Genomic DNA, 27,014 nt, shown 5'->3' with positions numbered 1-27,014 from the left:
ACCATGTTGTTGCACCAAGTTGGAGGTTAAGCTCCAGCAACTGCTTATCTTTACAGTCTTACCTCAAATATTCACATAACCGTAGTGGATGGAAGAGCACATAAATGTGCACTTTCTTTTGCTTAATTTCTGCAAGTTTGGTTAAAATTTGCAGTACATTTGGATGGAAACCAAACTTAGGTCACCTTTTGAAATTGCCATATAATATAAATGACTTGTAAGTCCTTTAACGTGCAGATACATGTAAAGCATCTCCAACAATTGGTGTATCCACTCGGATCAAATACTTCTAATTTGTTGTAGTTGAAGGCCATTATTTCTATTCTATTTCTTCACTTAACAAAGCAAACTGCAGCTACTGTTCCCTCTAACTTTTGGGAAAAACTCATTTCACCTTGAATAACCAGCCTGATAAAATCTAACTGTGTAACGGGAGGTCAACACCCCTCAAATTGGGTTTATTAGCTGGGAAACATTGTTGAGTCTGAGAAAATGATTTGCTTTTTTACTTTGGCAGTCAAGGTTAACAGGTGGGACTTAATGTCCCAATGCGGATTTCTGAAATACGGCTCAGCATACAAACTTCCATGTGAGTTTGTTTGTAGGAAATGAAGTGGTACAATTCGGATAGGAGATGTAATGAAATCTTTTCTCACAAGGTAGCTCTGTCACTGTCAGTGTGTGAGTGTGAATAAGTAAATGAGAGGGATATTGTTAAGTGCTTTGTCCATTAAGGTAGAAAAGTGCTATATAACGCATTACATTTAAATGCAGTAAACCTACCTCTATTAGTTACAAGCATTGCAACATTAACTTAAACCTATTTCTGCTCAGCCTCTGACACTATCACTGTTCAAAGAGTTATAGCAATTTAGTGAGTTATTTGCAAACTTAACATGTTGCGTGGTTTTGCCAAATGAGATGTGAGAAGACTAGTGGCTAATATATCGTTTTATCCAATGAAGTGTGATAAAAATGTGTGAAACTGCAACTACTTTGTTTTCCGTTGAAGTAATCTGACATTGAGAAAACTGGCAAGCTGCTGCAGTTATTGAAGCTTTTGGCTGAATCTGCATTTGTGCGCTCACAAAACTGTAAAATCCTATAGGGAGAAGTCTGACACGAGTGCATTTTATCGAAGTGCCTCGCAGCTGTAGCTATAATGAGACTGGTCAATGCTCTATCGTGAATGAATAATGGAAAACAACATTCACAATTAGGTACACAGGAGAGTAGAACTTACGGCAAAACTTGTAGAAGTCTGTTTGGATTTCCCTCCTGGAGTTGAGAAACACTCTGCCCTTATCTGTGCCCACAGCAATCACACTGTCCTCGTGTACGGTGACACACGCCACCTCTGCATTGAGCTTAGACATCGCCATGCACTGCAACATAAGGAGGCATCATTTACTCATAAGCCATTACCATAAACTCTGAAGAAGACATTAGTTCATTAAAACAATCTAGGAACTAGAGGAGCTTTTTTGATTCTGTTATGGCAACAAGATACTTAATTCAACCCTCATACACTCTCACACTTCTGTGTGTATAATCAATTTCTGGTGTATACTCCATATTCACAAAGTAAGAAATATTCACCACAAAACTGGTTCAGAAATGCAGTGTAGCTGTTTATTAAAATGTCTGTGTGTATTTTCAGTAATTTGCTAAGAGCAGTTTATAATCTTGACATGACAGATTGAATAAAAATGAAATGACATTGCGTGAGGCTTGATCTGGGACGTACCACTGAGTCGAGGGCAGACACCAGGCTGGTGAGTATCTCCTGTCTGGCTGACACCAGCGGGGCCTGTGGGTCGCCCCGGGAGTTTGTCCTGATGCCATCACATGCCAGCTTCCTCATCTGAGCCATGCCTCTGCGGGGAACCAGATGAACACAGTTTAGGCAGGAAGCCACGGTGCGACACAGACAAAATCCGTACGTGAGCATGCATTTATGTACACATGCAGCAGTGACCTGCATTCAAAGCAGTTTCTGCTGACATCATTTGGTTTAACTTTAAGCAAATATAAGCGTGCATTCAGGCCATCAATCTCATGCTGGAGGCTGGGAGATGAATGAAATAAGACAGAATAGACACTTTTTATCACCTAGGATGCACATTTCACGTAGATGTGCTTGTACACTTTGCGTATTATGTTGAGACCGATTCTACAGCCACGCTGATGGCTATGTGAAACGTTTCTCATACACAGCTGTGCTTTGAACAACATCATGTTAACATGCTCACAATTACAATGTTTACATGGCAGTTTTAAGTTGGTACATACTTTTTTTTGGGTACAAAAAAAATATCTATAAATAGAGAAACTCACGCATATGTCCTGATGTTGATATTTAAAAGGATGTGTAAAAACTTTGTGCTGCTGGTAGTGCTTGAGAAAAAGTCAGGGGATTAACATAAATCATCTATCCAATAGCTATTAAAATATTCAAGTCTGGGCCAAAGTGGTCGACCGACCAACACTGCCATCCCCAAAGCCACGCCGCTAGCGTGGCTAAAAGCCAAATCCATTTGAATTCAGCAACTTATGTTTTGCTTTTGTCATTTGAGGCTAATCAGAGCACTTGCATGATGTCAAATGAGTCCCTTTATAATGTACTTTCTCTCTTTGAGAGATGGCATAGGAAAAAAACTTATACTGATGATGAAGATTACTGCTAAAGATTTCACCAGCACTGCAAGTAGAGTAGCATGGTCTAATTGCGTAACACATTTGAACAGACACTTCCTAACCAAAACAGCTAAACTCCAAATAACAAGACAGACAATGTAAATTAAAGTAAAGAGGCAAACAGATAGGAATTGTTAAAGAAAAACCGCTCGGCTACAGCCAGGCACTATGTTCTCATGGCAACTGAAACCCGTCTCCTTGGAAACTAATCTCGGGGCATTTGAACAATGCAGCTCTGGCCTTTAATCTCTCCAGACACTGGGAACCATTATACGAGCCTCTGGCAAGCCCAAACCACTGACTCAATAGAGAGAGGACAGAGAGGTAGAGAGACAGACAGAGGCAGGGAGAGAAAGAGGAGGGTGGGTGTGGTGGGGTTCAGCTGCACCAGTCTGAACGTGCCAAGTCTATTGGCCATCTAAATCTGCCTCCCCTGAGGCCACAGCAAACATTAGCCCCCTCCTAAATTATTACGGCCTCGAAATAGATGGCCTCTTTCCCTCACATATTTAAAAGGCAAAAGGAAAGTAGCAAGGAGGAGAAAGGTGGGGATAAGCACGGGCTCAGGATAATGCCATGTCAATTACTCTGCAAGAGAAAGCACAAGCACAATGTCACGGTCCTGTTATGGCGCTCTGAATATTGAACAGCTCGGTGTGCGACGACATTAATAAATAAAGCAACAAACAATGAATCAAGAGGCTAAAGAACAAACATAAAAAAAAGATTTTAGATGCAAATCCCACAGTGGCTTTGTTGATAGTGAATGACGCAAACTTTGTGGACATGCCAACGCTATTCACTGTGATTTCATCCAAACCATCACTTTGACAAAAGCTCACTTATTCTCCGAGGCTGCAAAAATCTGCCAGCAATCCTTTTTGGTGGGAGCTACAGGTTTTGGAACTTGTAGTTTCTGTCTTTAGGACAAAGCGCTTCATATACTGTTTAGGGTAATTTAAACAGACAGTCAGACTGGTAAAATAACAGGTATTTCTGATGGACTTCATGAGCATGTAAAACACACTAAGGTGTGTTTTGGAAAATGTTTGATAAAAAGACAATAAGCAGAAACAGATGAACTAGAAACCGCTTTCACTCTTTTTAAAAACATTTCTACTGATGTCTTATTACGATGTATGCATCTTGCAGGTTTTTTCCTACATCTTAAAATCCTGGGCAAAATGCCGGAGGGCCATTTGGAGCTAACCACTAAGTGAATTTACATTTGCTCAGAAACTGCATAAAACCTGTTTAAGAAGACCCCAAAAGGTCTGTAATGGGATGGAGCTGTTTACTGACAGAGGGGCACTTTGGCTATAAATCTAAATAATATCAATATCGACACAAGTCAGTCAAGGTGACCGAGGAAGTTTTTATATTCATATAAAAAGGATGCTATGACAGCTCTATGTCACACAGTTAGGGACCGGGTCTTTGGAGTTCTGAAAAACAGCAAACTATGACCACATGGAGTCAAAAAGTCTATATATACACTAGCAATTAACCAAGATTTAAAACCACTGTTTTTGAAGCAATTACACCAACTTTACATATGTTTACTCTTCTCTAAATAGTAGTAAATTTAGCGTCTAAAGTCAAATGACTGAAAATGAAGTCTGCTGGCCTGATATGGGACCTGTCACACTCTCAAGTTCTGTCTCACCTCAGCTGCAGAAAAGATGTGTTGGCAATATAAATGTAATTATATATCATTTATAACAGTGCTGGACAATATGGAGAAAATCAATTATCTTGATATCAATATTGCAGGGTTTATAATTAGTGCTTTCACAAAATATTTAGGCTATACATCTAGCTTCTTGAGAATTAATTATCAGTAATGTGGATATAATGATTAAGTAGGTAAAGGCAAATAATATAAAAGCTAGAGCAGTCTAGGAAGGCAACAGTTTAAAATTTTCATGGTATAATATTGTAGTTAGCAATTTTTATACAACAGTATACCTTGAAACTGGTATACCGCTGCAACCCTAGAACAGTCTGGTAAGCTCTGAAATTTACATCAGTTTCCTGTAATGTGGCATCGTTAAAACCACGAAAAGACAACATTTACTGTGTTACGATTTCCAAAATCTAGGACGACATCTAGTCTCATATCATGATATCAATATATCTGTGTAATGACCAGCCCTACTCAAAAAACATGATAACATGTTAACACACAAGGTCATCATTGCCTGCGTATGGTTTCACACAATGTTAAAAGTATTCCAAGAAGTTTATTGGGACTTTAAACGCCCTGCACACCTACACGAGTGTTTCAGTTATTCTTGATAATTATAGACTCCTGCTTCAGTTGACAATGGGCAGGGCAAAGCTAAAATTAGGTGAGAACGCAAACTCCACAACACAAAATAAATGGCTGCAATTCAATTTGTGGCATGTGATGTTAACTCTATCAGCTGGTCAAACAGCAGCAGGTAGTGGAAATACTATGGTAAGCTTTGAAGGTACCTTGAGGAGTTTGGGTTTTTATTTTTAACAACTTTTAGGATTTTATTAGTGGATGCTGGTTTTGTTTGTATCTTTGTATCTTGTGCATGTGAATCAGGACACACATGCACACGCATGATCATGCAAATAATGAAATGAACATTCATGCAAATGGTTTCACACCCCCCCTTTGATCTACAGGTGGCAGTAAGACACCTAGAAACAGCATTAGTGATGTTTCATGAGGGAGGACGTGCATTCGACACATTTTGTTAAGTCTCAAGGATACACAAAATCCCCTTTGGTGAAGAGCACTGAATATAAACAGAAACTGTGTTTGTTGACAAGATAACTCCACAGGGTACCTTTCATCTCATCTTTTTTTTTACGTGTTGGCAGTATAGCACATTTTTAGCTGGATTCATCCAAGGAAAGACATGTGACGTATGTGTTTATTTGTCCCTGTCATTTATATTGCTGTTGGCACACGTGATATTTTGATTGCGTGCCGCACGGTGCCATAGATTCAGGTCAGCATGCTGTTTTGAGATGGAGAGGAAACTATGCCCAACTGGCCCAACTGGCTTAAACTAGCACTCTGTAGCAAGCTTGATAAAAATAAAAATGTAACTAATAGGAGGGTCAGAGCGATGTCAGTTAAGTGTAGTCTGTACATGCCGACAGTCCTCAAAGGAGGTGTAATTAGGTGGGATTATGTGAGGGAATTTCACAGGTATAAAGGGTCCTGAAGACAAATGTTCTGTGCATAAACCTTGCGTGTATTTTAAAGATCTGTGGCTCCTCTGTTGCTAGTTTGATGGCTAAAGTAAGTGAATAACTGTATGACTTTAAAAGCAAAATGAGCATCAGTCTTGATAATACATCTGTCACTCCACTAACTCAATGATGGATGACGGTTCATTTCTTGAAGGAAGAAAAAAGGACGACTGCAATTTTGTCCTAACAACAATTTGCAGTAAGTCAGGGTGCGGTTTGACATCTACTATCCAACTTATCATTAAAGCCAACGACAACATAATCCTTTTGTTTACACCCTGTGCCTGAGGCCATGGCCTTTTGGGAATGTCATCACTGACGTTATGATTTTTAACTGCTACAATGCTAGGCAGGATTAAATTGTACACACAGGACAACAGAGATCAGCTCCACATGTGAGGAATACAATGTTCGATCATTCAACACAAGCTCAAAATTGACTAAATCAAAGCTATATATTGTTTGGCAAAATGGTATACAACATTTGTAGTCATTAAGTCATGTGAGACCAGTTATCTTTTGAGCCCTGCATGGTTACTGTTCTAAGACTGAAAACACAGTAACATAAATAAACATACAAGAAGGATGGCGTTTTAAACATTTCCCCTTTCTTCACCAGACATTGCTTTTTTTTTTTTTTTTAAATGAGTGTGTATGGGGATAATTGTGATATATCATACTACCAATCCACTGGGTGTACCATAGGTTAACCCTTTGAAACCTGAGCAAATTGTTGATTTCTATCAAAAACATAACAACACATGGCCCAAGACATAGCAAAAAAGTTACAAGAAAATCAAATAAAAATCAGTAAAAAGAAACAAGAAAATGACATTGAAAAAGTGCATAATATAATATAAGGTACTATTTTGTAACATAATTTTAAATATAACATTATCACTCAAATATAGTTTTCAGGACATTTTCCCTAATTTTCTGACTAATTTCTAACAATCCACCCCTCTTTTCTAAAACAATTTTTTAGGTACATTTTTTTTGCAATTAGTGAAACATTTCTTGCCAAGTTGGTCATTGCCTTTTTTCCCGATGGTTGTAAAAGAAGTCAGACCAATTTGCTTTCAAAGCGTCATTTATCTCGCAAAAGGCATCTGAACGCAGCACAAGAAAACTGATGTCAATCCATGTTTCAAAGGGTTAATGTAGCCATAATACATTTTCACTAGGGATCACATGATATATGAACAACTAATATATTTGGTCAAAGTCATATTTACAAACAGAGTAACTCTATACTGCCATATTTTGAATTGAGCTGGCATGATGTTGCAGTCATACAAGATATTTTAAGGCACATAGAGAGCCAGGAGTTGTGGTGAAAGCTTCTGGAAATGCTGGCAGGAGAACTACTATTAAGTTCACATCACATGAGAGGGGATAGGAATTACTTTGAAAAGCTGGACCCAGGAGAAAAAGCTTGAAACCACAGGATATGAGACCTGGGTGCAATAAATAAAAGTCTGTTCCTCCAAAGGAAATGAGCGTGTGTACAAATCCGTCTTATTTCGTTCGTGCCCTTTGGTGAATTCAATCCGGCAGACGGTTGCAGCTGACAAAGTTTTATCACAGCCAGCTTTTTATAAACTTTGACGCTTCTTGTACCAACTACAAGCAAACAACTGAGAGCAAAAATGAGAAAACTGAGCTGTCTGGATTCACAGTAACAAACACCAAACACTTCAAGGTTGCGTTATCTAGAGTCGTGTCTGTTTTTCCCCATTATATACAGCTTTTTAGTCTTAAAAACACTCATCCAACCTTGCTACTTTCAGTACAAGATCATAATTAACGATAAAGCAATCAGTAACCCATTGTTTAAGTTTGCTGCAGCTTTATACTGTAAAACACGGTTGGATATTAACTCAGCAGGACTGTTGGTCTATATTTAATTTGTTTTGCTGAAGTTCAAATGTCTTGTTTGCCTTCTCGTTTACATTCGCTACGTTAGCTAGCTGGCTTTGTTGTATTAGCTCGGTAACCTTATCAGTGATAGCAATATGTGGGGGGTAATTTAGCAAGCAGACAGACGCTGTATCCCAATCGTAAATAAAGGCTAGCACTCCACTCGCAAGGTTACAGGGAGAAGTCCCTGTAGGCTGACTTAACTGTTAACTAACAGCAACCTTTCTCGCTACTTACCGTGTGTCTAACTAATCAACGCCGGCTAATTAGCTAACGGTATCATAATAACGTTGCTAACTAGCTAGCTTACACTCGTTAGCTTCACAGCGTTAGCCGTCTTGCTAGCTAGCGCTAGCACTTTCCTTTCATCTCCTCCCCCAGTCCAGAAATTAGGTTATAATCTGTAATTTCTACATGTACAGTCGCAAAAAGCAACACGATCTACGACAACAAACTACATAACAGCTCATGAATATTAAAAGGGACAGCGAAATCTCACCTTAATTAGCGATTAAATAGCCTTGTTGCTGCTGTCAATCCCGGAATAGGTTTATTCCCCCGTTTTAATCCATCAGAAACGCTCACAATTCCCATCCACAATGTAGCTGTGCCGCCTGCTAAAACATCGTAATCCGAAACATCACAATGTTGACTCCGATCGCACGCTTTGCACTCTATTATTTGTGTATTTTTTCTTAGTTTATTTCTCTTTTTTCCCTTAACAGAGCAGGGTGTCCCTTTCCCCTTTCTTTGTTCTGTAATCCAGTAAAATTGAAACTCATTCGCCTCCTGCTAATCCCAGCCCAACTCAACAACAGCATCTATTGGCTGCAATTTACATACAGGATTAACGGAGGAACCTCTGGAAATACCCTCAGGCGACAACATTTATATAAAAGGAAATATTCCAAGTGCGATTTCTTATTTTATTAGGACTGTGACAGTCCAAATCACTGTCTGCCACTTGGCTGCAACTTCACACTGTCAGTTTTGCTAGAAATCCCTCATAAACTGCATGAAGGTGGTTATGTGATAGCTCCAAATTATTTTTTTTAATGATTTATTCAAAGTGTATACAGAAGCTACATGCATATTCTTGTCATGATAGTTATGCCATAGCTCTAGTGATTGCCTAAAATAGCTTGTCAGTTTAATATAGGGGAAAGTTCATATCCTAGGGGACAGGAACAAATAGTTATCTTATAATAAATGTCGCCTGAAACCATTTATAATAAACATAATCATATATAATCCTCTACATCACTTTAATCTAGTTAGTTTCAGTTACTTTTGCATTAATTTGTTCCCAAATCACTATGAAATATTAAGTTAAACTATGTTTCACCAAGAGCGAAAATCTGATTTGTGCCTCTGCTTCACATATGCTGTACTTTTTTTTGCTTGCTTCTGTAAATAAGTAATCACTTATTTATTCAAATGTCACCGGAATAACCAATCTGCCCTCTAGCAAAAAAACTGGAACGTGTGGATAAGACCTGACATTTGCCAAGGCCAACAAGTAGAAGTGATCTGTGTGGAGGTTAGAAATCCAAAGATTGTAAATAAACATGCAATGTCTGGATGTCAGGAGCTTGGCCCCTTTCCCACATAAATGAATTATTGCCTCCTCCTCTCATCAAGTCATTTTAATACCAAATATTTGCCCGAGATGAGATATTTAAAACAGAATTCCTCCCTCTCTCTCTGTGTATGTGTGTGTGGCTGAGCAATGGATAAATGGTTATGGCTGCTGGCATAATTTCCCAAACCACCGACTTCTTAGCGGTATGAAATCTGACACCACTTTGAATCAGCTCTGTAAAAAAATATACTTATTATCTGTGCTTTGCCCTCAAAAACAAACATACAGAAGTGACACAAGTAGGAAAGAGTGTGAAATAAAACACCACCAGCCCTTGCCCACATTGTTAATATTTAATGACTCAATCTCCAAAACCATTGCAGCAATAATCCAAAGGGTATGAACCCTCCAGCTGAAAAGGCCATGTACAATATCCAATGGAAAATTTAGGTTTTACCTCAGCTGACCAGTGCCTGCCCTACATGCTCTGCTCAGGAGACACTTCCCCCAAAACTTTCCAAACCTCTGTGTATTGTCTCCTGTACAGCAATAGCAACCTATGACCGACTACAAAACAGGATCCCCTATCTTAGTTATGGATAAAACAATATTTGGAAGACTTACAGTATGAATTCTATATGTGTTGATAACATTTCTGCAAATGGCATCAACCCGGGGATTTATGAGTAACATTTTACATCTGTTTTGGGTTTTAGCTTCTGTGACAGCCCTTCAGTAGCCCCAATTAACAAAAGGTCAATAAAGTAATCCAGGAACATTTAGATACAGCATCAAAGCAGGCTCAATGAGGGCATCAAATAGGGCTGCTATGTTGTACCATGTAGAGTTAATTAATACTAGAGTATGGATGGAGTCTGATATGTAGTCCACAGTAAATAAAATAGCTAATATTGACTGAAAAGAGGTGTATTGGGGTCAGACAGAGCTTAATAGAACGCAAAAGTCTAGAATAATTCACTATATTCATCCTATCAACATACCGTAATGTAAATCAGAGCTTAATTCATGAGGCCTCCCAGGTTAGTCCTAGCAGGGAGTCCACTGATGTGCAACAGCTAAAAAGGACTATTTCTTTTTAGGAAGATTGGCCCAATAATAGCAACCTTGCCCAAAATGCAAAGACAGGATTGGTGGTTGAAATCACCTCTATCAGTCCTGCAACAGAGAACTCTCTTGTCAATGTACACACTGATTATTTAGAAAACATTATAATAAACAGTTGTTGGTGATATATAGAAACTTTTGGCAGCTTTAAGGCTGAATGGTTGATTAATGTGACGTCGGTAGCACTGAAATAACTGTGTGATTTGTCGCGTTCCTGAAACACCTTAAACATAGTTCAAGTCAACGGTTTAACCACTTTTCTACAGTGGTTCTAGTGATTATTTAGCTCCTATTCAACTGCCAATAGCAAAGGCAACAGGACTGATGCTGTGGTGGATGTTATAAACAAAGAGTTAAATCAATTATTCTACATAAATGTTAAAAAGTAGATTTTCTTGTAATGTTTTCTTCAATGTGGCTTTTATATAAGCATGACAATGAGCTTAAAGGGCAACAGAGGGAATAACACCCTGCTTTTTGTGGTGCCTCCTTCTCCATCTTTTTGCTGATATATAGGCACCATACTGAGTTTTCTCACTTAAAAACCCAAATCTAAATTTTGAAACAGTTTTCAGAGATTATAAAATACTCATTTAGGAAATTTCAAGAGGACTGTAATTTTCTCTTGATGTTTTGCACAGCAGTTTTTTTTGTGTAACTGACTTCATGTGATTCATATAATGTGTAACATTTAGGGGGATTTAGTGGCATCTAGTGGCGAGAATTGCAAATTTCAACCAGCTGAAAATTGTCCAGTGTTCATAGTTGAGGAGGAGTTGTCGAATTGTCCACAGAGATCTCCTGCTCTCAGAGAAAAAGGAAAAGGTGATTAAAACCGTTTAAAAGACAGACTACATCAGTTTAACGTTAAAATCAGTATTTCTCTGATGTTGTTCGGCACATTGCAGACGGTGCGAGGCATCAAGACGTTCAGGAGGTTTTTACAGGGAGCCAGAGTACCTTCAGAGGTCTCTTCCTCTCCAAACAAACAGGCCTGAGGGTTTAAACTGGTAAAAACATTGAATAAAGCAGCTATATGTTACAAATCAGTGTCTTTTTGATGCTGCTCGTCACAGAGAGGCTGCTAACCACAGCAGCTGACAGAAACATGAATGGCCCTATCTAAAGCCAGAGTTTGTTTTCAGTTCTGGGCTACTGTAGAAACATGGCGGTGCTACATGGCAATCTCCTTGGACGATGATCTGCTCCACATAGATATAAAAGTCTCATTCTAAGGTAACGAAAACATGATTGTTATTCTATACACTAAATTTAACATGCTGGTTGTATTCCATTTTTGCCAATTAATCCCCCTAAATTCTACACACTGTACCTTTGAAGCGTGGAATGTTGTTTACAAATCAAAAAACACACACAAAAAACAATATTGGACTGCTTAAAATGAGTCTTTTTCAGTATTAAAAGGTACTAGAGGATTCAGACTGAAGCCAAGTATTTTGCTGTGGACTGGTGGAAAAAAATAGTGTTTGGAACAGACACAGCACTTGGAGGCTAGAGAGGTGGATTATGTTGTGGGAGGTGGTTTTGTGGACAGTTTAAAAATAATTTCCAACCAAAAAAACCATTGGAAACCATCATAACAAAAATTGATTTAACCGAATCACAACCAAGAGGTATGAAACAACAACCTTTTTAAAGTTACTGCAAGCCTGCTGTGTTTGTGTTTTACAATCAAAAGACAGATTTTTGGGAAGTATTAAAGGTCTTTTTTAATACTTCCATTAACGGCAATCACCCACATTTACTCATATTATACACTAAAGGGGGAGCATGAACACTGGACAGAGCTGGCTGTTATGAGTTTCCTTCCAAATCTCTCATCGGGTATGAAGTAAAGTAACAACTGAGCCAAACTTCCTAAAAATAAGTAAGTCTTCCTTGAAGAGTTGTTCTGAGTATCACTGGCCAAGACAGCTCACCCATGAAGGATTATAACAAAGCTGAGGAGCAAAGTAATAAATAAAACAAACAAATCGACTGAGACCCAGTTCTTTAGTTCTTCGCATCTTCGTCCATCAGCCGTTTCGCCATCCGGTTCGAAATGAATAATTGTCACAGAGTCCCCGGCAACTCGCAGATTGAAATTTTCTAACTACTGTAAAGCATCAAAAGTTGCCATACTGTATGTTCTCAGCAGTTGTACCGATAATATCTCTTCATGTCCATGTCCCATTTCCTGTTTATATTTTATAGTACTTTAAGCGGTCTTCATGATTGGCTAATAGGTGCTTTCTGCAACAACACATAAATTCACTTGAGATAGAGATTCGCTGTTTTGGTATTAACTGTAAACTGAAATGTTCTTCGGGCGTCCGTCGCAGGATCAGGAGGTCGAGCTTTTCTTTAAGATGTGCCTCTGCGTGTCCCAGTTCAGTCTTATCTCTTCTGCTCATATCAGTGTTGTTCCTGAAAAGCCAAATAACAAGATGTTTTAGCACCGAATCGCTTTAACGAAATCACCACATACATAATGGTTTAAAGTACTGTAATGAAATAATACCAACATCTCCAGTACTGCCTGACTCCTGATGATGAATTCCATTGGCTGAATTTGCACCATGCACCTGAAAAACAACAGTCACCAATTGTCAACGTAGTTCTACTCTGGGAATGATTTAGCTTTTTTATAAGTGAAATGAAACATTTCAACAATTTCTGGATATTCTCTTTGCTTTCTTGCTGAGAATTAGATGAGAAGGTTGATAGTATTCTCAGACTGGACTCTCAGTCCACTGAGATAGCTTCTAGTCAGTGTGCTGTGCAGTGTACTTCTGGGGACATTTTGGCTCCTAGATTTTGCTGCAGAGTGAACGCTCTTGACTTTTGTGATACTCTTTGATAAAAGCTGCAGCTGACGTGATGCAGCTGCACTGACAGGAAGAGAGACTCTGCGCTGTGAGGCTCTGAGATAACATTATCTTCTGTCTTCTGCTTAGAAATTTACTGGCACAGCAACTTAATAAGATACAGTCTCTGGCTTTTGAAAGATATCTAGTGTTGTAAAAAAAAAATGTTGTTGAACATGTGCAACCAGTCATTAGTGCCATTAGCTTGTTTACTATATTAAGTGAATGCTGCTGTCACAATGAACAGCCCGCTGAGCCTGTGCAAACTTTCAAACTTTATATGGAGAAACCTTGAATCATCTAATATTCGTATTGAACTGCCAAATCTGATCGACTTGCAAATTTCTGAGTCGGGTACAGCCCTACTTCCAGCTCAAGAGGAACCGTGGGTGATGTATGATTATGTTAGTTCGTCAAACACAGCCAAATGAGCAACTTTCCATAATTGTTGAACCATTCTTATTGATAAACAATTTACATTTAAATCAATTTTCTCTGTACAAAAACACACATAACTGCACAACTTTCTTTGTAATATTTACATCATTTAAAAATGGTAATAAATCCGTTAGCTTTTCCATGTCAACTCACATCCTGTCATCACATTTCTTCCCAAGTTGTCAAAATCATTTTCATGCTTTTCCTAGTTGAATCTGTGAGAGTGAGGTTTTACCGGGCTTTTATCTGGATGCCTGCGCATGGCCTGAACCAGCTGGTCGACCTGCTGGTTGTGCTCCATGGCGTTCCTCAGGGCGTCCTCAGTGCTGAGCAGCCGCTGGCGAAGGCGGTTCACCTCTGAGTCCAGAACAGAGGGGTCCAGCATGGAGTACCGCCGGTGGTCAGGCGAGGACCGTTCCCGACCCTGAAATGCACAAACAGCAATAAGATAATGCCTGATGTTAAATCATTCTCATCATGCTACATTATGTGTGATTAACACCTGAGATTAAAAGATCATTACACAGTATATATAAAGAGCACATTTTCATATTCAAACATATTAAATTTCCTCCCAGGGATCATGACACAGATTATGCAGTGAATACATAAACTAACAGCTGCCTTCACCGCAGTCTGTACAGACCTCATGCATCATTCACAATAGTGTTTCCAGCCCAGTCGCCATAAGTTAATGCTGGCATTTAAATTTCTGCAAACCACATATACACTTGAATGTTTCATGAGTATCATATCAGCGTTTCTAAAGTGATGTAGTATATAAGCTGACTTTGTTATTGGGAGATGCAGGGGGTGGTGGATGGTGTGACACCCAGCTGCAGGCCACTGAAGACCAACAAACAACAAAATCATTTGTGATTTAGTAAGTCATTGCAACTTTTCCAGCAACTTTTAGGCACCAAATCTCTGTGTTTTGTAGCAATCTGTTGCCTTGTTTCCTGCAAATTTTAGGCAAGAAAAGCTTTTGTCTTTTTTAGCAAGACACCACTGCTTTTCCTGCATGGATAGTGGCATGAAAAGAGTTTTTTTTTTATTGGGACATTGCTGTTTTTGACTCCCTAACCAGGTATCTTAAGCCAAAACATTTTTTTCTCCAAACCATAAATAAATTTTTGCGCAAATACATCCACAACATAATAACGTGCAAATGCAACAAAACCCTGATTTGTAGAAACATACAATGTCATCATTTTTTTCTGGTGATGGCATTTGTAAATCATCAGCTGGTTAAAGGAACAGTTTGACATAAGCTTTTTGTCATTTCAATATGAAGCTGAAGCCAGGAAGCCCTAAGCTTATCTTAACATTGGCCATTTCCCAAAATGTTGAACTATTCCTTTGACTGTGTATCTGCATAATGGACAACATCATAAAAAAGTCACCAAATGTCTACTAATATTATACTGATGGAGGCTGCCAGAGAGAGTCAATAATTTGTCAGCACTGAAATGATGGCAGCTCAATGTTATCTGTTTCCAGCATATATTTGTCTACTTTCTTGCTTCCCAAACAATTTATTTTATAATATGAAATCTCACTTTGGTCACCAAGTGATTTTCTAGGGCAAACACTTGTCTGCATGTTACATTACACTTGCAGGCAAATTGGGAATTTCTAGAATGTGAAAAGAGTAAAAGGGTCAAAAGCTGATATTGATTTAACTGTTGGGGTTGATTCACCCCATAAGCAATGTCAACTTATCACTACAAAGTCCCTCCTTCTCACCAGCAGAAGCAACTTTTCACGCAGGGTTTTTATGTCTTCCTGAAGTTTCTGCTCTTTGAGCTTCCACTCGGCTTTGTGCACTTCTCGGTTCAGATCTTTCTCCATGTCACGTGAATGGCGATGTGATTCCAGGAGTAAAACCCTCAGTTCATTCAGACTCCTGGAATAATCAGAATAACATATTAATAACATTATAAACAACGAAACCTTGAGAGTAATCCTGAGAAGACAGAACTAATTTTCCACAAGTGTTACTACAAACTGGACCGCTCTGCAGAGCAATAATGATGGAGAAGCAGTGCAATTTCTCTGTCAAGGATTATATGGCTCGTACATCTGCTCAGACCTTGCACAAAGGTCATTATCATTTAAAAGCTTACCAACTCACGATGTGAATAATATATTAGTCAGTCTGGCCGTTGGGGATTGTGGAGGCAGCCTTTTCTCTATACATGTCAGAGTGGCTGGTGGATGGATGCCACGTTCCCATAGTCAAACTGTCCGTGCATATTTGGCTGTTTTCCTGCATACTAATATCAGTGAACCACATATGCACTGGGCGATAGTCTTCAGTTATCAGGGTACCACATATTACCCAAGTGGGTTAGCTAAATTAACTTCTGCCCTTATTTAAGGCGCTGTTCATTTGTACATACATGCGTGCATCTTTTTCTTTTATATAAGAAGTCTCAGTGGCCAGACTTTTTATGCTTAAAATGATTAGAGCATCTTTTTAAGCTGCTCTAATTAATATTTTTATATTAACAATGCACAGGAAAGTTTATAAGATGATATTATGTAAATGTTGTGTTCATAGCTAATTTCTGCTGCCCCCAAGTGGATAAACAAAAAAGAAGCAAATTTCATAAAAGTGAAAGTGGGTTTGATTTTTCATTATTGGAGCAACATCCTCCATCTTAACAATAATGTATTCTTCCTGTTTCTTTACTGTTTCTTGCCTCAGGCACGCTGCCATTCTAACCTTTCCCAAACTTAGACCAGGCTACAGCAGGGCTGTGCTGAGCAACATTGATTTTTCTATTTTTTTTTAATCAGTGACATGTACAGATATATTGAACTTTATTTTTGTTAGCTTACAAAAATCATTATGTCTTCTAACACATGCTAGTGAGTGGTTTTCTAGAATTTTCTTGTCAACTTCTACAGATAGAAATGTGAAACAATGTTCAGAGTTGACTGTCCTGAGGCAATGCACTGGTTTGTTTTCCTAAAAGGATGTCACAGACTGAAATAGCAGCAGGAACATTAAGGAAGCTAATGATACCACCATCCAGTAACATTAACTCAAGGAGCCACCCACAGAATCTTTCAATGTATGGTACATACTTTTATTGCATGCACCATAATTGCTGCAGTGATGAGGCACAAGAACATATTCCGCTACAGCCAGGAGCACTTATTTTTAGTGCCTTGTAGCATTTACTAACATCATAATAATCAATAATGTAAGAACTGCATCATATTAGACAGCCAGTAATGCAATACAATTAGACTGATTTGTATAGTTCCTACTGAATGTGAACGTGTTTGGACTTCAAACAAAGCAAGACTATGGTTGATAAAGCCCTGCACGTCTGCAAAGATACTGTGACAACTTTCTTTTTACGCTTGGGTTGTTCAATAATGACCTCAATTATCACAGTTTTACTAAATGTTGCCAGATTTGGCAGATTGGGTTTAAGCAATGATAATGGTTTTGGGAGTTTGGTGAAAAGTGTGCCAAAAACAACTAAATGCAATCTGTGAGAAGTGGATGTCTCAGTTGTTGTTTCCCTCTGCTGGCTGCTCCCTAAACTCAAGAGGAAGAGACCTCGAGACTCTGGCCTCTAGTGTCGCATCAGTGTGGTGCTGCGTTCTGTGCAAAGTGGGTTGAGACTGAAAAGGTGGGGCTAGCTTAAAATAATAAGCTCTGTGCGTTGTTCCCAAACCTGCCATCTCAGCTGCTAATATAATGGAGCTCATTAAGTTTAACAGAACTTAAGCTGCAGAATTTCAGTTCACCTCTGTAATGTATCAGCCGCCAGGCAAGAAATAATAACCTGCAGCTGCTGAGAGAAATCTGAGGAGAAAAGGGCGTCATTTGAAAGCTGCACTAATCAATGTTTCTATATCACACCTGCTGGTTGTGTTTCATTCAGACACCTTCACAAGCATGTTAACCTTGGAATCTTGAGCAAATTAGTTTGATTTCTTTTAAAAACAAAGCATTGAGCAACTTGGCATGAAATGTCCCGCAAACTGCAAAAAACTATCATTGAAATAATTAATTTAAAAAAAACAAGGGAAAATGCTTAGAAAACTATTTTTATTATTATATTTTTGAGCATTTTTTTCCAAGCAGTTTCTTTTTTGGTGTTTGTTTTGCTAATTTCCTGGTAACTTTCTTTACTATTTTCTTGGTGATTTTTGGGTGATTTCTTCTGAAGTTGCTCATTGCCTTCTTCATGTTTTTGAAAGAAATCAAGCCAATCTTCCTGGGTTTCAAAATGTGGAAGGGGTCACGTGCAGTGACAAATCCCCCCCAAAATTCCAACCAAGTCTGCAGTTCCTTTCAGTTCTTTTGAGTCTAAATGTCTAAATGTACTCTAGTATTAGACAAATAGTAATACCTGGGACATCTAGTAATTTGAAGGTCGTCTGTGATTTTAATTTCATGCAAATTTGCAATGATCATAATTTGTCAAGTTAAAAATCCACCACAAATTACCCACTGCATTTCCCATGATTTCCCACTTAATGTATCTATTGTTGTCTTCCCCATCTACTTTTTACCTGTAAATTATGACACGCTCAGCGATGTTGTCACAAGAAAAAGTACCATTTTTTTGTTCCAGCTGGGAACCAACTTCTCGGGTTCAATTAAATTTTTTTGGTGGAAATGAATTTGAATGTATTTATTTTTATTTTATTTATTGATGGGCAGGATGCAATTTAGCATAGTTCCAATACAGAGTATGACACTGATGTACCACACAGACAGTTTATAGCAATTGCTAATTTTCAATTCGTGTCCATAGTTGGGCTTTTACAAATACACCGACAGTGTTAAGATAATAAAGTACACTATAAACATGGAAAACACAATAAAATGCATGTACCACAATGCACAAACTACAATACACATATTGCAGTACACATACCACAATACATATGCTATAATTACCACTGCCCCAAATTATTTAAAATTAGATGCAGGAACCTGAACTTAAGCTTTTCCATGTTTGTAGAAAAGGGCTAACAGCTACCATGCAGGGTGCTGCCATGACCACCAGGAGCAATTTGGGGTTTCGTGTCTTGCCCAAGAAGTAAAACATACATTTGTTTTATCACAACTGTGTGTGTCTTTTTTAACATTGATAGAAAATTAAAAGACCTCTGAAGTAATTTAGGACATTTCTTATTTATCGGCATTAGTAGCACTAGTTGTAATAGTAATAGTCGGAACAGAAGTAGTATTTCTTTTCCCACTTTTTATCTATCATATTATTAAGGCTGACATTTTACCGCAGTGTATTAAAGATTTTATATGATATATGTGATATATGATATATGATATGATATATATGACTATAATACAATTTCATAGGACTGTTGAGTTCTGATAAGCCATGGGGGGGGGGGCCCTATAGGTGCCATTAACACTTAATGACACATGAACCGTGTACGCAGGATATTCATAACGAGGTTCTTTAGCCTTCCTGACTGCAGCTATTGAGCTCATCTCATCTTGCTGAATATGTTTATAAAGTTTATTGCTTTGCATTACTCCTCCACCATATGTTTTATTATGTTGATTTTTTTAAATGCAGAATACATTTCCCTTGTGTTTTAAGGATTTAAATGAAAGTGCAATGAGTCTGAACTCCCTGCGTCCTCATTACGACCTGCGCTGGACAGTTCGTTGTATTTCACTTTGCTCACAAATGAATGCAACAAACGCTGGTACTTGTACAACAACATCACAACAAAGCTAGTCCTGATTGCACCACAGTGCATCGTGCAGGGTGGGAAATAAAAACTCTTGTTGTAGATGCTGAAAGCAATGAAACTCCTGCTGAGCTAATAAGCAATATCGATTATCCAGATGAAACATAAAATGAAATAGCCCACTTCAAATAATAATGTTCAAGTTGACAATACGTGCAATAAAATCAATACATTTCTGGTTTGCTCCACGTACCTATCCATTATAAAATTGATAATGTAATGTATTTTTGTGCATCATGTTTGCATGTACAGAGATATCATTTTTCACTCCAGTTTCCCAATAAGTGCTGAGGCAGATTGTAAAATCAATGCAGCCTAGTCTCCATACCTCTCTTTTTTCAGCAGCTCCTGGCTAATATTGACCAGCTGCCCAGAGGCATCGTGGGACTTCTTGGTCATGGACTCCAGCTCTGCCTCCACACGCATCTTCTCCTTGGCCAGGGTTTCTGCTTTCTTTTCCCCTGAGCGAACTTTGCCCTCCAGTGCTGGTGGAAGAGGAATGAGAAGAAAGTTTTTGCAGTGAATTTGACTTGTTGGTAACACTTTATTCAGAATTTATTATATTATCTATAATAACACTTAATAAAATGTAAACTAACAAACTATACTGTAGTGTGCACATTTAAGCAGATTTCTTAGTGTTTATGTGTATGTCCACATCCGTAACTTCACCTCCGAAGCAGAACAGGTGATCAATCACAGCTGTAATCATGTATATATATTTAAATATAAAGTAAGTATCACACAAGATGTGACAGAGAGCTCCAGAGGAAACGTGGGCAGTGAGTTAAGAATTAACTCACCGCCCGTGAAATTTAAATATTACATTTAAATATTAATAAACAATCTGGTAATGATTAGTACATCTGAATAACTGTATATGCAGACATGACAACACAAATGAGAAAAATAAGAAGAAAAATACTACAAAATATCCCAAAAAGGTGCTGAAAATCGTTCAATCAATATATGTTAATTCTGCTAACTTTCAGGTAATGTGCTTGTGCTTTTTACTCATTTCTTAATTTCTAGGTCATTTCTTCTTACGTTGTTTATTGCCTTTCTCCCATGCCTTTGAAATAAATCAAGACAATTTATCCAGGTTTCAAAGGGTTAAGAAATACCTTCCTATATACCTTCCAATGTAAGTGATGAGGGATAAAATCCACATTCCTCATTCTGTGTAAAAAAAAAGTATTTAATGTGGCTTCAGCAGTCTGAGTTAGCTAAATAAATAATGTTAGCGTCTTCCTGGTGTGAAAATAACTCTTTGTGTTACTATTCCTCCACTGTAGCTGAGCATCACTATCCAAAAAAAACACAAAGAGGGAACTTCTTAGTAAGAGGACTAACTTTTACTCCGAACGCTAACATAGGAATCCCCAGCTGGAACCGCACAGATGAGGTTTACAGAGTAGAGCAATGAAAGAATTTCTTCACTTTGTGTCTCATATTGTTCTTTTTTTTCTTCAATTATTCACAATGTATTCTTGTGTGTCTCGTGTGTCATTTTGATTATCTGAACTACATGAAGTGTGTTTTGGATCCTTTTGATGTGATGGAATTTTAGGTTTTCAAAAGACAGCCGCTTGACAGATTTCTCGGCGATGATCAAAGAATGTAACGGTGGCGATGAACACAAACCGCTGTGCAGTGAACTCAGCATGACTACTGGAAAATGAAGTGAAGCCTGCAGTCACCGCACATCACACAGCACGACACATACAGGGCACTGCACTGAAGTACAGAGAGATGATAGAACGACACTAATGAAGGTCATTATGACGCAAACAACAAGTTTATAGATTGAGGACGTGTCAGATTTTTTCCAAAACAAATCCCAAATCGGCTGATGAGGAAATGCAGACGTGACGTGCATTGTCACCGTTTTTATTAGCGCTGTTATTATTGTGTGTGAAAAGACACGATCTTTGTACACAGTCTGTTGAATATTTAATTATTTTGATAAAAGCTGTCAAGAAAAAGACATGAGAGCTTGCAAAAGGTCGCTGACCGCTTTCGGACAATGACATTTACCTCCCATCTGGGATTTGAGGGCTTCAACCTGCGAAGTGAGAGTCGAAACCTCTTTTTCCCTTTTCAACAGCTTCTCCATTGTTTCTGAAGAAAAAAAAACAGCAGTAAGTGCATGAAGAATACAATATTAAACAAACCACAACAAGTGCACACAGATACAGGCTTTTGGACAAATGTAAGGCTTTTTAAGTAAGGTTTAAAGGTACATATTTTCACCTAATGTCACTGCAGGGATCTTTCACTTGACATGACATAAAATATGTAAAAGTATATGTTTTTTGTAGCCTTTAGACCATTAACATCTTTATTCCAGCTGTTAAGACTGCTTGAAAATCGACTTTACTAACTTAAGAGATGAATATAAAGCAAACTGCTCAATACTGGTAGATTAAAAATCTTCTGTGTGCATTTTAGTGTCATAATTTTAGTAACCATAATTCTTTGGTTTCCCTGAAAGGATTAGTTTCTAATTGACATCATGACTCTTGTTTGTTTATTTGGTACAAAATCAAAAGAGTAAAATGACAAGTTGCTGTTTTTAAGGGGTTATGTATCAGGTTATTTTCTGGCCGAGCACACTAACTTTCGTCAGCTGCTGCTGGTTACCTGGCAAAAGTTTAAAGACAAAAAATAATCCTTTCGTGGTGCCAGTACATAACCAGGCCAGCTGTTCACCCTGCCTCCAGTCTTTAGTCTAAACGAAGCTCACTGACAGCTTTTATTAAACAGACAGACATGATGCTGATATTCAAAAAGAGCGCCACTTCTTCTTTATGGGAAATTAAAGTTACTGTTATTGGCTGAGAAAAAATGCAGCTCGTGGCCACTCTAAAACAGCAGATTGTTGTTTTTACACTTTGATTTTTTATGAATAAAACAAAAAAGATGCAATGTCTTAATCAGAGCACTTTAGAGGACAACTACATTTCCCAATCTGTCCTTCAAAAGTCCTGTGTGTAGGATTTTGGGGGCAACTACTGGCAGAAATGGATTACAATATTCATAACTATGTTTTCATTAGTTTATAATCACCTGAAACGGAGAAATGTTGTGTTCTCATCAGCTTAGAATGAGCTGTTTATATCTACATACATGTTTCTACAGTAGCCCAGAAGAGACAAACACTAGTTCTAGACAGGACTGCATCTAACAATTATTTTCATTGTCAGTTAATCATTTTCTACATGAACAGTTTTGATATATAAAATATCAAAAGATAGTGAACATTTTTTTAATAATTTTTTCCCAAAGCCTGCGGTGACGTCATCTAAGGTCTTGTTTTTTCCACAACCCAAAGATATTTATTTACTGTCATAAAGGAGTAAAGAAAATATTCACATTTAAGAAGCTAAAATCAGAATTCTGAGGGTTTTTTAAAAATACTTTTTGATCAGATATCATATTAGTTGTTGATTAATTTAATAGTTGACCACTAAGCGATTAATTAATAAATCCTTGCGCCACTGGCTCTAAATAGGGTGATTTGCATTTTTGTGTCAGCCACCCAAATTCTCCTAAACGCTTGGTGCACGGGTGAAGTTTCACTTGGTTGCAGTCTGCAACTTTATCACTTGATATCAATAAATAAATAAATAAGCAACTAATTGTAAAAACTAATTGTCAGACTATTCCTTTTTATGGCTCACAGAGACAGAAAAGGTCATGTTTCTTTAGTCCTCACATGTAAAAATAAACATTATGATCAAACAATTATAAACTCATATAAAATCTACACTGAACATTGAAGGGGTTTTAATAATTCTTCAACTAAAAAATACAAATATCACTTAGCTTTTTTTAAAATTAGGGGAGCAATCATATGAAGATTAATATATAATCATATAAGAAAAGTATATGAATGGTTTGTTTTATGGAACTGTAGTTAGTAATTAAACAAATGGATGTTGATACCTTCGATATTCTGTTTTAGCTTCATCTTCTCATCTGAAATTTCATTATCCTCTATCACCTGAAAAAAAGACAAAGTGTTGAGACAGCTGATCTTAAATCATAGCAATGACATCATTTCTATGACTGGTGCTGGATTTCGGATTTGTCACTTATCACTCTTTCACAGGCACTCACATTTGCATCATGGGACGTGTAGCGGTCTGCCTGGATGGCCTGAAGCTGGTTCGCCGTCACCCTCAGCTTCTCCTCCAGTTTCTGGATCTCCTCTTGGCTCTCGGCCTGGGCCTTCTGCAGAGCCTGATAGTCCGTCATCTTCTTCTCTGACAGCTCCAGTCTCTCTCTCAGCTCCTCTGTGCTTCTGTCCTGCTCCATCCGGAGCTTCTCCACCTCCGCCAGCCTCTGCTCCGCCTTCTGTAGCTTATCGGTGGCCTCCTCCAGGGCCTGCTTACTGCTTTTTGCCTCCGCCTCGGTCCTCCACGTCTGGTTGCCCTCGGCCAGCTGGTCTTTGGCCTCGTGAAGACGAGTGTAGAAGTCTTCACGCTCCTTGGTCAGAATGGCGGCTTCGATCTTATGTTTGGCTTTGAGGTTCTCCACCTCCAGCTGGTGCTCCATCTTCAGACTCTCCAGAGCGGCTCGCAGCTCCTGGACGTCCTGCTCTTGGCCTGCTGGAGTGGTATGACCGCTACTCAATGAGGCTTTCAGTTCCTCCAAAGAACGCTGGTGGTCGACCACTAAAGTGTCAAATTTACCCTGCAAAGAAAAGTAAGACGAATTGTTTATTGTATTGTTTGGACAGCCAATAATTCAAAATGATTGAAATTTGAAAACATGATTAAAATCAACATGCTTGATTCATTTTATCCTTTGTTTCCGTGGTCAAAATGTAAGTTTTCTATGCTTTTGCTTTTCCACTCTGCTCTAAGGAAGCACTGAAACCTCAGTATTTTTTTCACCATCTTATTTTCTCTCACCATTTAATTTTAACGCCATCTATTTTTTTTTTTACCATCTATTTAACACCATCTAATTTTTTAACGACATCTAATTATTTTCACCATCTATTTTTTTTTAACATTCTATTGTTTTTTTTAAACATTTATTTTCTTTGGTGGGTACCCAGCTGTTTTTCAGAGACCACAGCCTGGTTTCCATCTCTCCTAGCTACACTTTCAGAGCACCAGAGGAATAAACCAAAAACTAAACTAAATTATAAGTATTTTAAAGAAAAAAAAGCTGCTGGAATACTTGTTATATTGTTATTTATATTCTTTAAAAGTCATCTGAGTGCAGAAAACAAAGTCTCTGAAACTCAGATTTTGCTGGGGGAGGACCCTAAGACCCCAGACTTGGTTTTTGAAATCCCCCCTATATTTGAGGTCTCAAGGGTAGCGAGTGTGAGCATACATACTTTCAGGACTTTCATGAGCTCCAGTGAACCCTGCTGCACTCACTAAAGCTCTTAGAACAGTTTGTGTTAAAGTTAAAAAGAAAGTAGCAAAATACCTTCCAGGTGTCCATCATTTCCATGTTTTCCTTGGTGGCCTGTTGAACTTTCTGCTTCATCTCACTGACCTCCTGGTTCTTATTATCCACCAACGCCTTCAGCGACTCGATCTCCTGCTGGCTCGCTGCTAAGGCCGCCTCGTACTTCTCTTTAAGCTCGCTGCTCTCCTTGTAGTGCTCGTGGCCCGCAGACACCGGCTGCTTGTGCGGGACAGCTGTCTCCGACTGGGTGTCTGCACCCGGGGCAGCGTCGCTGTCGTTGGCTTGCTGCGAGTTTGTGTCAGATCCTCGGACTTTTGCCTGGAGGTTGTCGATCTCAGCTCTCCTGAGGCTGAGCTCCTCCTCCAGCTGCATGATACGACTCTGCTCCTCAACAGTGGTTTGCTGAGGAAAAAGAAACAACATCCATCACTGCTGCTGACAGGTGACCATAACAGAAAGAAAACAGCCTTTTAAAAGAATGACATAAACGTAGCAGGTGGGAGACCCTGCGACTGATGATGTCATTTCTTTGAAATGACATCATCAGTCGCAGGGTGAGACTGAATTTAACAGAAGAAAAAATGAAATCAGAAAAAAAAAAAAAACCTGAAGGTCCTTGCAAGAGACGGAGACGGTCAAGTGCATTCCAGTGAATATACAGTACAAATAAATGACATTAAGCATGTGGACAGTGACAAACTGTGTTACGTTCTGGCTCCCTGTTGGACTCCTTAGACACAAGATGATACAAAAACTGACATTTTATCCAACTAAGATGTCAGTATTTAAACAGCTCCTATGTGTTTAAATATTAATGGGAATTTGTTGTGTTAGATAAATTAGTTACACTAGCTTCCCCTAAAAGCCCAAACTTCCATTTTTCCCCCATTCTTTTTTGTACGTATTAAATACATTTAAAAAAAAAAAAACAAACAAAAAAAGATTAAACATGCTAATTGGTGACCTTAAGGGGAGCCGGCAGATGGCCCAGAAAACAGATTGTTTTGGACAGGACTGTAGTGTGACAGAGTCGCTGTCCTGCTGAGAGCACACACACACACACACAAACACACACACACGTTATCTCTAGCAAGCCAAAAATATAGTTGCTTATTATTTAAGAGGAGTACCATCAAAGCAATGGCACCTTGAAGGGTTTGCATTTCACAGACTGATTAAAAAGTCCAAACAAGCCATTATAATCATTTTATGATCCCGCTGTCCTCAAATTAAAGTTGACAGTCAGTCAGTCATTGTATCATTTTCAACCAAAGACATGAAGCTAAGGAGCCAAGGGGTCAACTTGTCACTGTCCAAATATTTGTGCAGCTCACTGTATATGCAAAGACATGGAAGATGAGAAGAGAGCACAGCCATTCTCTGATCATCTAGAAGCAGCCAAGCAAATATAATAAAGCCAACAGCAAACCTCCACACAGCTGCACTGCACACACACACACACACACTACAGCAAACATCCTCCACACTTGCATCCAATTAACATAAAAAAGGAGATTAAGAGAGAAGACCTGCTGCACAGTGCAAAGATGTTAATTTCAACCATCTGGGAAAACAATCTACCGTACATCGTAGTTGCTAGTCGATTCATGTCAAAGCCTGAATAACATTCAGATTATGGCACAACAACACACAGGAGTAAGAGAGTAAAAAAAAGAGTCTATGCAAGGTTAATGTCCTTGACAGCATCTGAAGTCGATGTCAGCATCTGAAGTCGATTTGAAGTCAAGAATTGAGATAGCTCAGCAGCGGATCAAAGCCAAAACAAGATCAAATCGTTTTTTCACCTTGGTTCTCTTACCCAACCTCAAGGATACTGCATCATGAGAGCATCTTCCCTGTTGGCAGAAGCAGACCTTACTGCATACAGGAATCCAGCATTTCAAAGTGTTTTGTTATGTTTTGATGCCTGAAAATTGACAGCACAAGCTTGTACGCTTTGATTT

The 27,014-nt window shown here is 38.5% G+C and overlaps 2 protein-coding genes across 6 annotated transcripts in view; both read right to left on the bottom strand.

The window, feature by feature from the left end:
* gtf2ird1 (GTF2I repeat domain containing 1) overlaps positions 1–8,622 on the bottom strand; it is a 36,235-nt gene extending 27,613 nt beyond the window's left edge. Inside the window, 3 exon segments of the mRNA XM_042499028.1 lie at positions 1,244–1,385; positions 1,748–1,877; positions 8,351–8,622. Of these exon segments, the coding sequence (XP_042354962.1) occupies positions 1,244–1,385; positions 1,748–1,873 (268 nt within the window). The 5' untranslated portion in view covers positions 1,874–1,877; positions 8,351–8,622.
* A 3,640-nt stretch (positions 8,623–12,262) lies between these two features.
* clip2 (CAP-GLY domain containing linker protein 2) overlaps positions 12,263–27,014 on the bottom strand; it is a 44,765-nt gene continuing 30,013 nt past the window's right edge. For 3 of the 5 annotated variants that reach the window (XM_042498818.1, XM_042498822.1, XM_042498819.1), the window contains 9 exons: positions 25,069–25,452; positions 23,740–24,315; positions 23,566–23,623; positions 21,655–21,738; positions 19,946–20,102; positions 15,610–15,769; positions 14,099–14,287; positions 13,080–13,143; positions 12,263–12,985 (listed from right to left, as the gene is read on the bottom strand). In XM_042498818.1, the coding sequence (XP_042354752.1) occupies positions 12,969–12,985; positions 13,080–13,143; positions 14,099–14,287; positions 15,610–15,769; positions 19,946–20,102; positions 21,655–21,738; positions 23,566–23,623; positions 23,740–24,315; positions 25,069–25,452 (1,689 nt within the window). In that variant the 3' untranslated portion in view covers positions 12,263–12,968. Of the gene's footprint in view, positions 12,986–13,079; positions 13,144–14,098; positions 14,288–15,609; positions 15,770–19,945; positions 20,103–21,654; positions 21,739–23,565; positions 23,624–23,739; positions 24,316–25,068; positions 25,453–26,855; positions 26,907–27,014 lie in introns of all 5 variants that reach the window. The other 2 variants (XM_042498821.1, XM_042498820.1) reach the window with 2 other exon arrangements.

The sequence above is a fragment of the Plectropomus leopardus genome, chromosome 13 (genome assembly GCF_008729295.1).
Source record: "Plectropomus leopardus isolate mb chromosome 13, YSFRI_Pleo_2.0, whole genome shotgun sequence".
NCBI lineage: Eukaryota > Metazoa > Chordata > Actinopteri > Perciformes > Serranidae > Plectropomus > Plectropomus leopardus.
The sequence above is the reverse complement of the archived record's forward strand: the minus strand, read 5'-3'. Positions and strand labels throughout refer to the sequence as shown.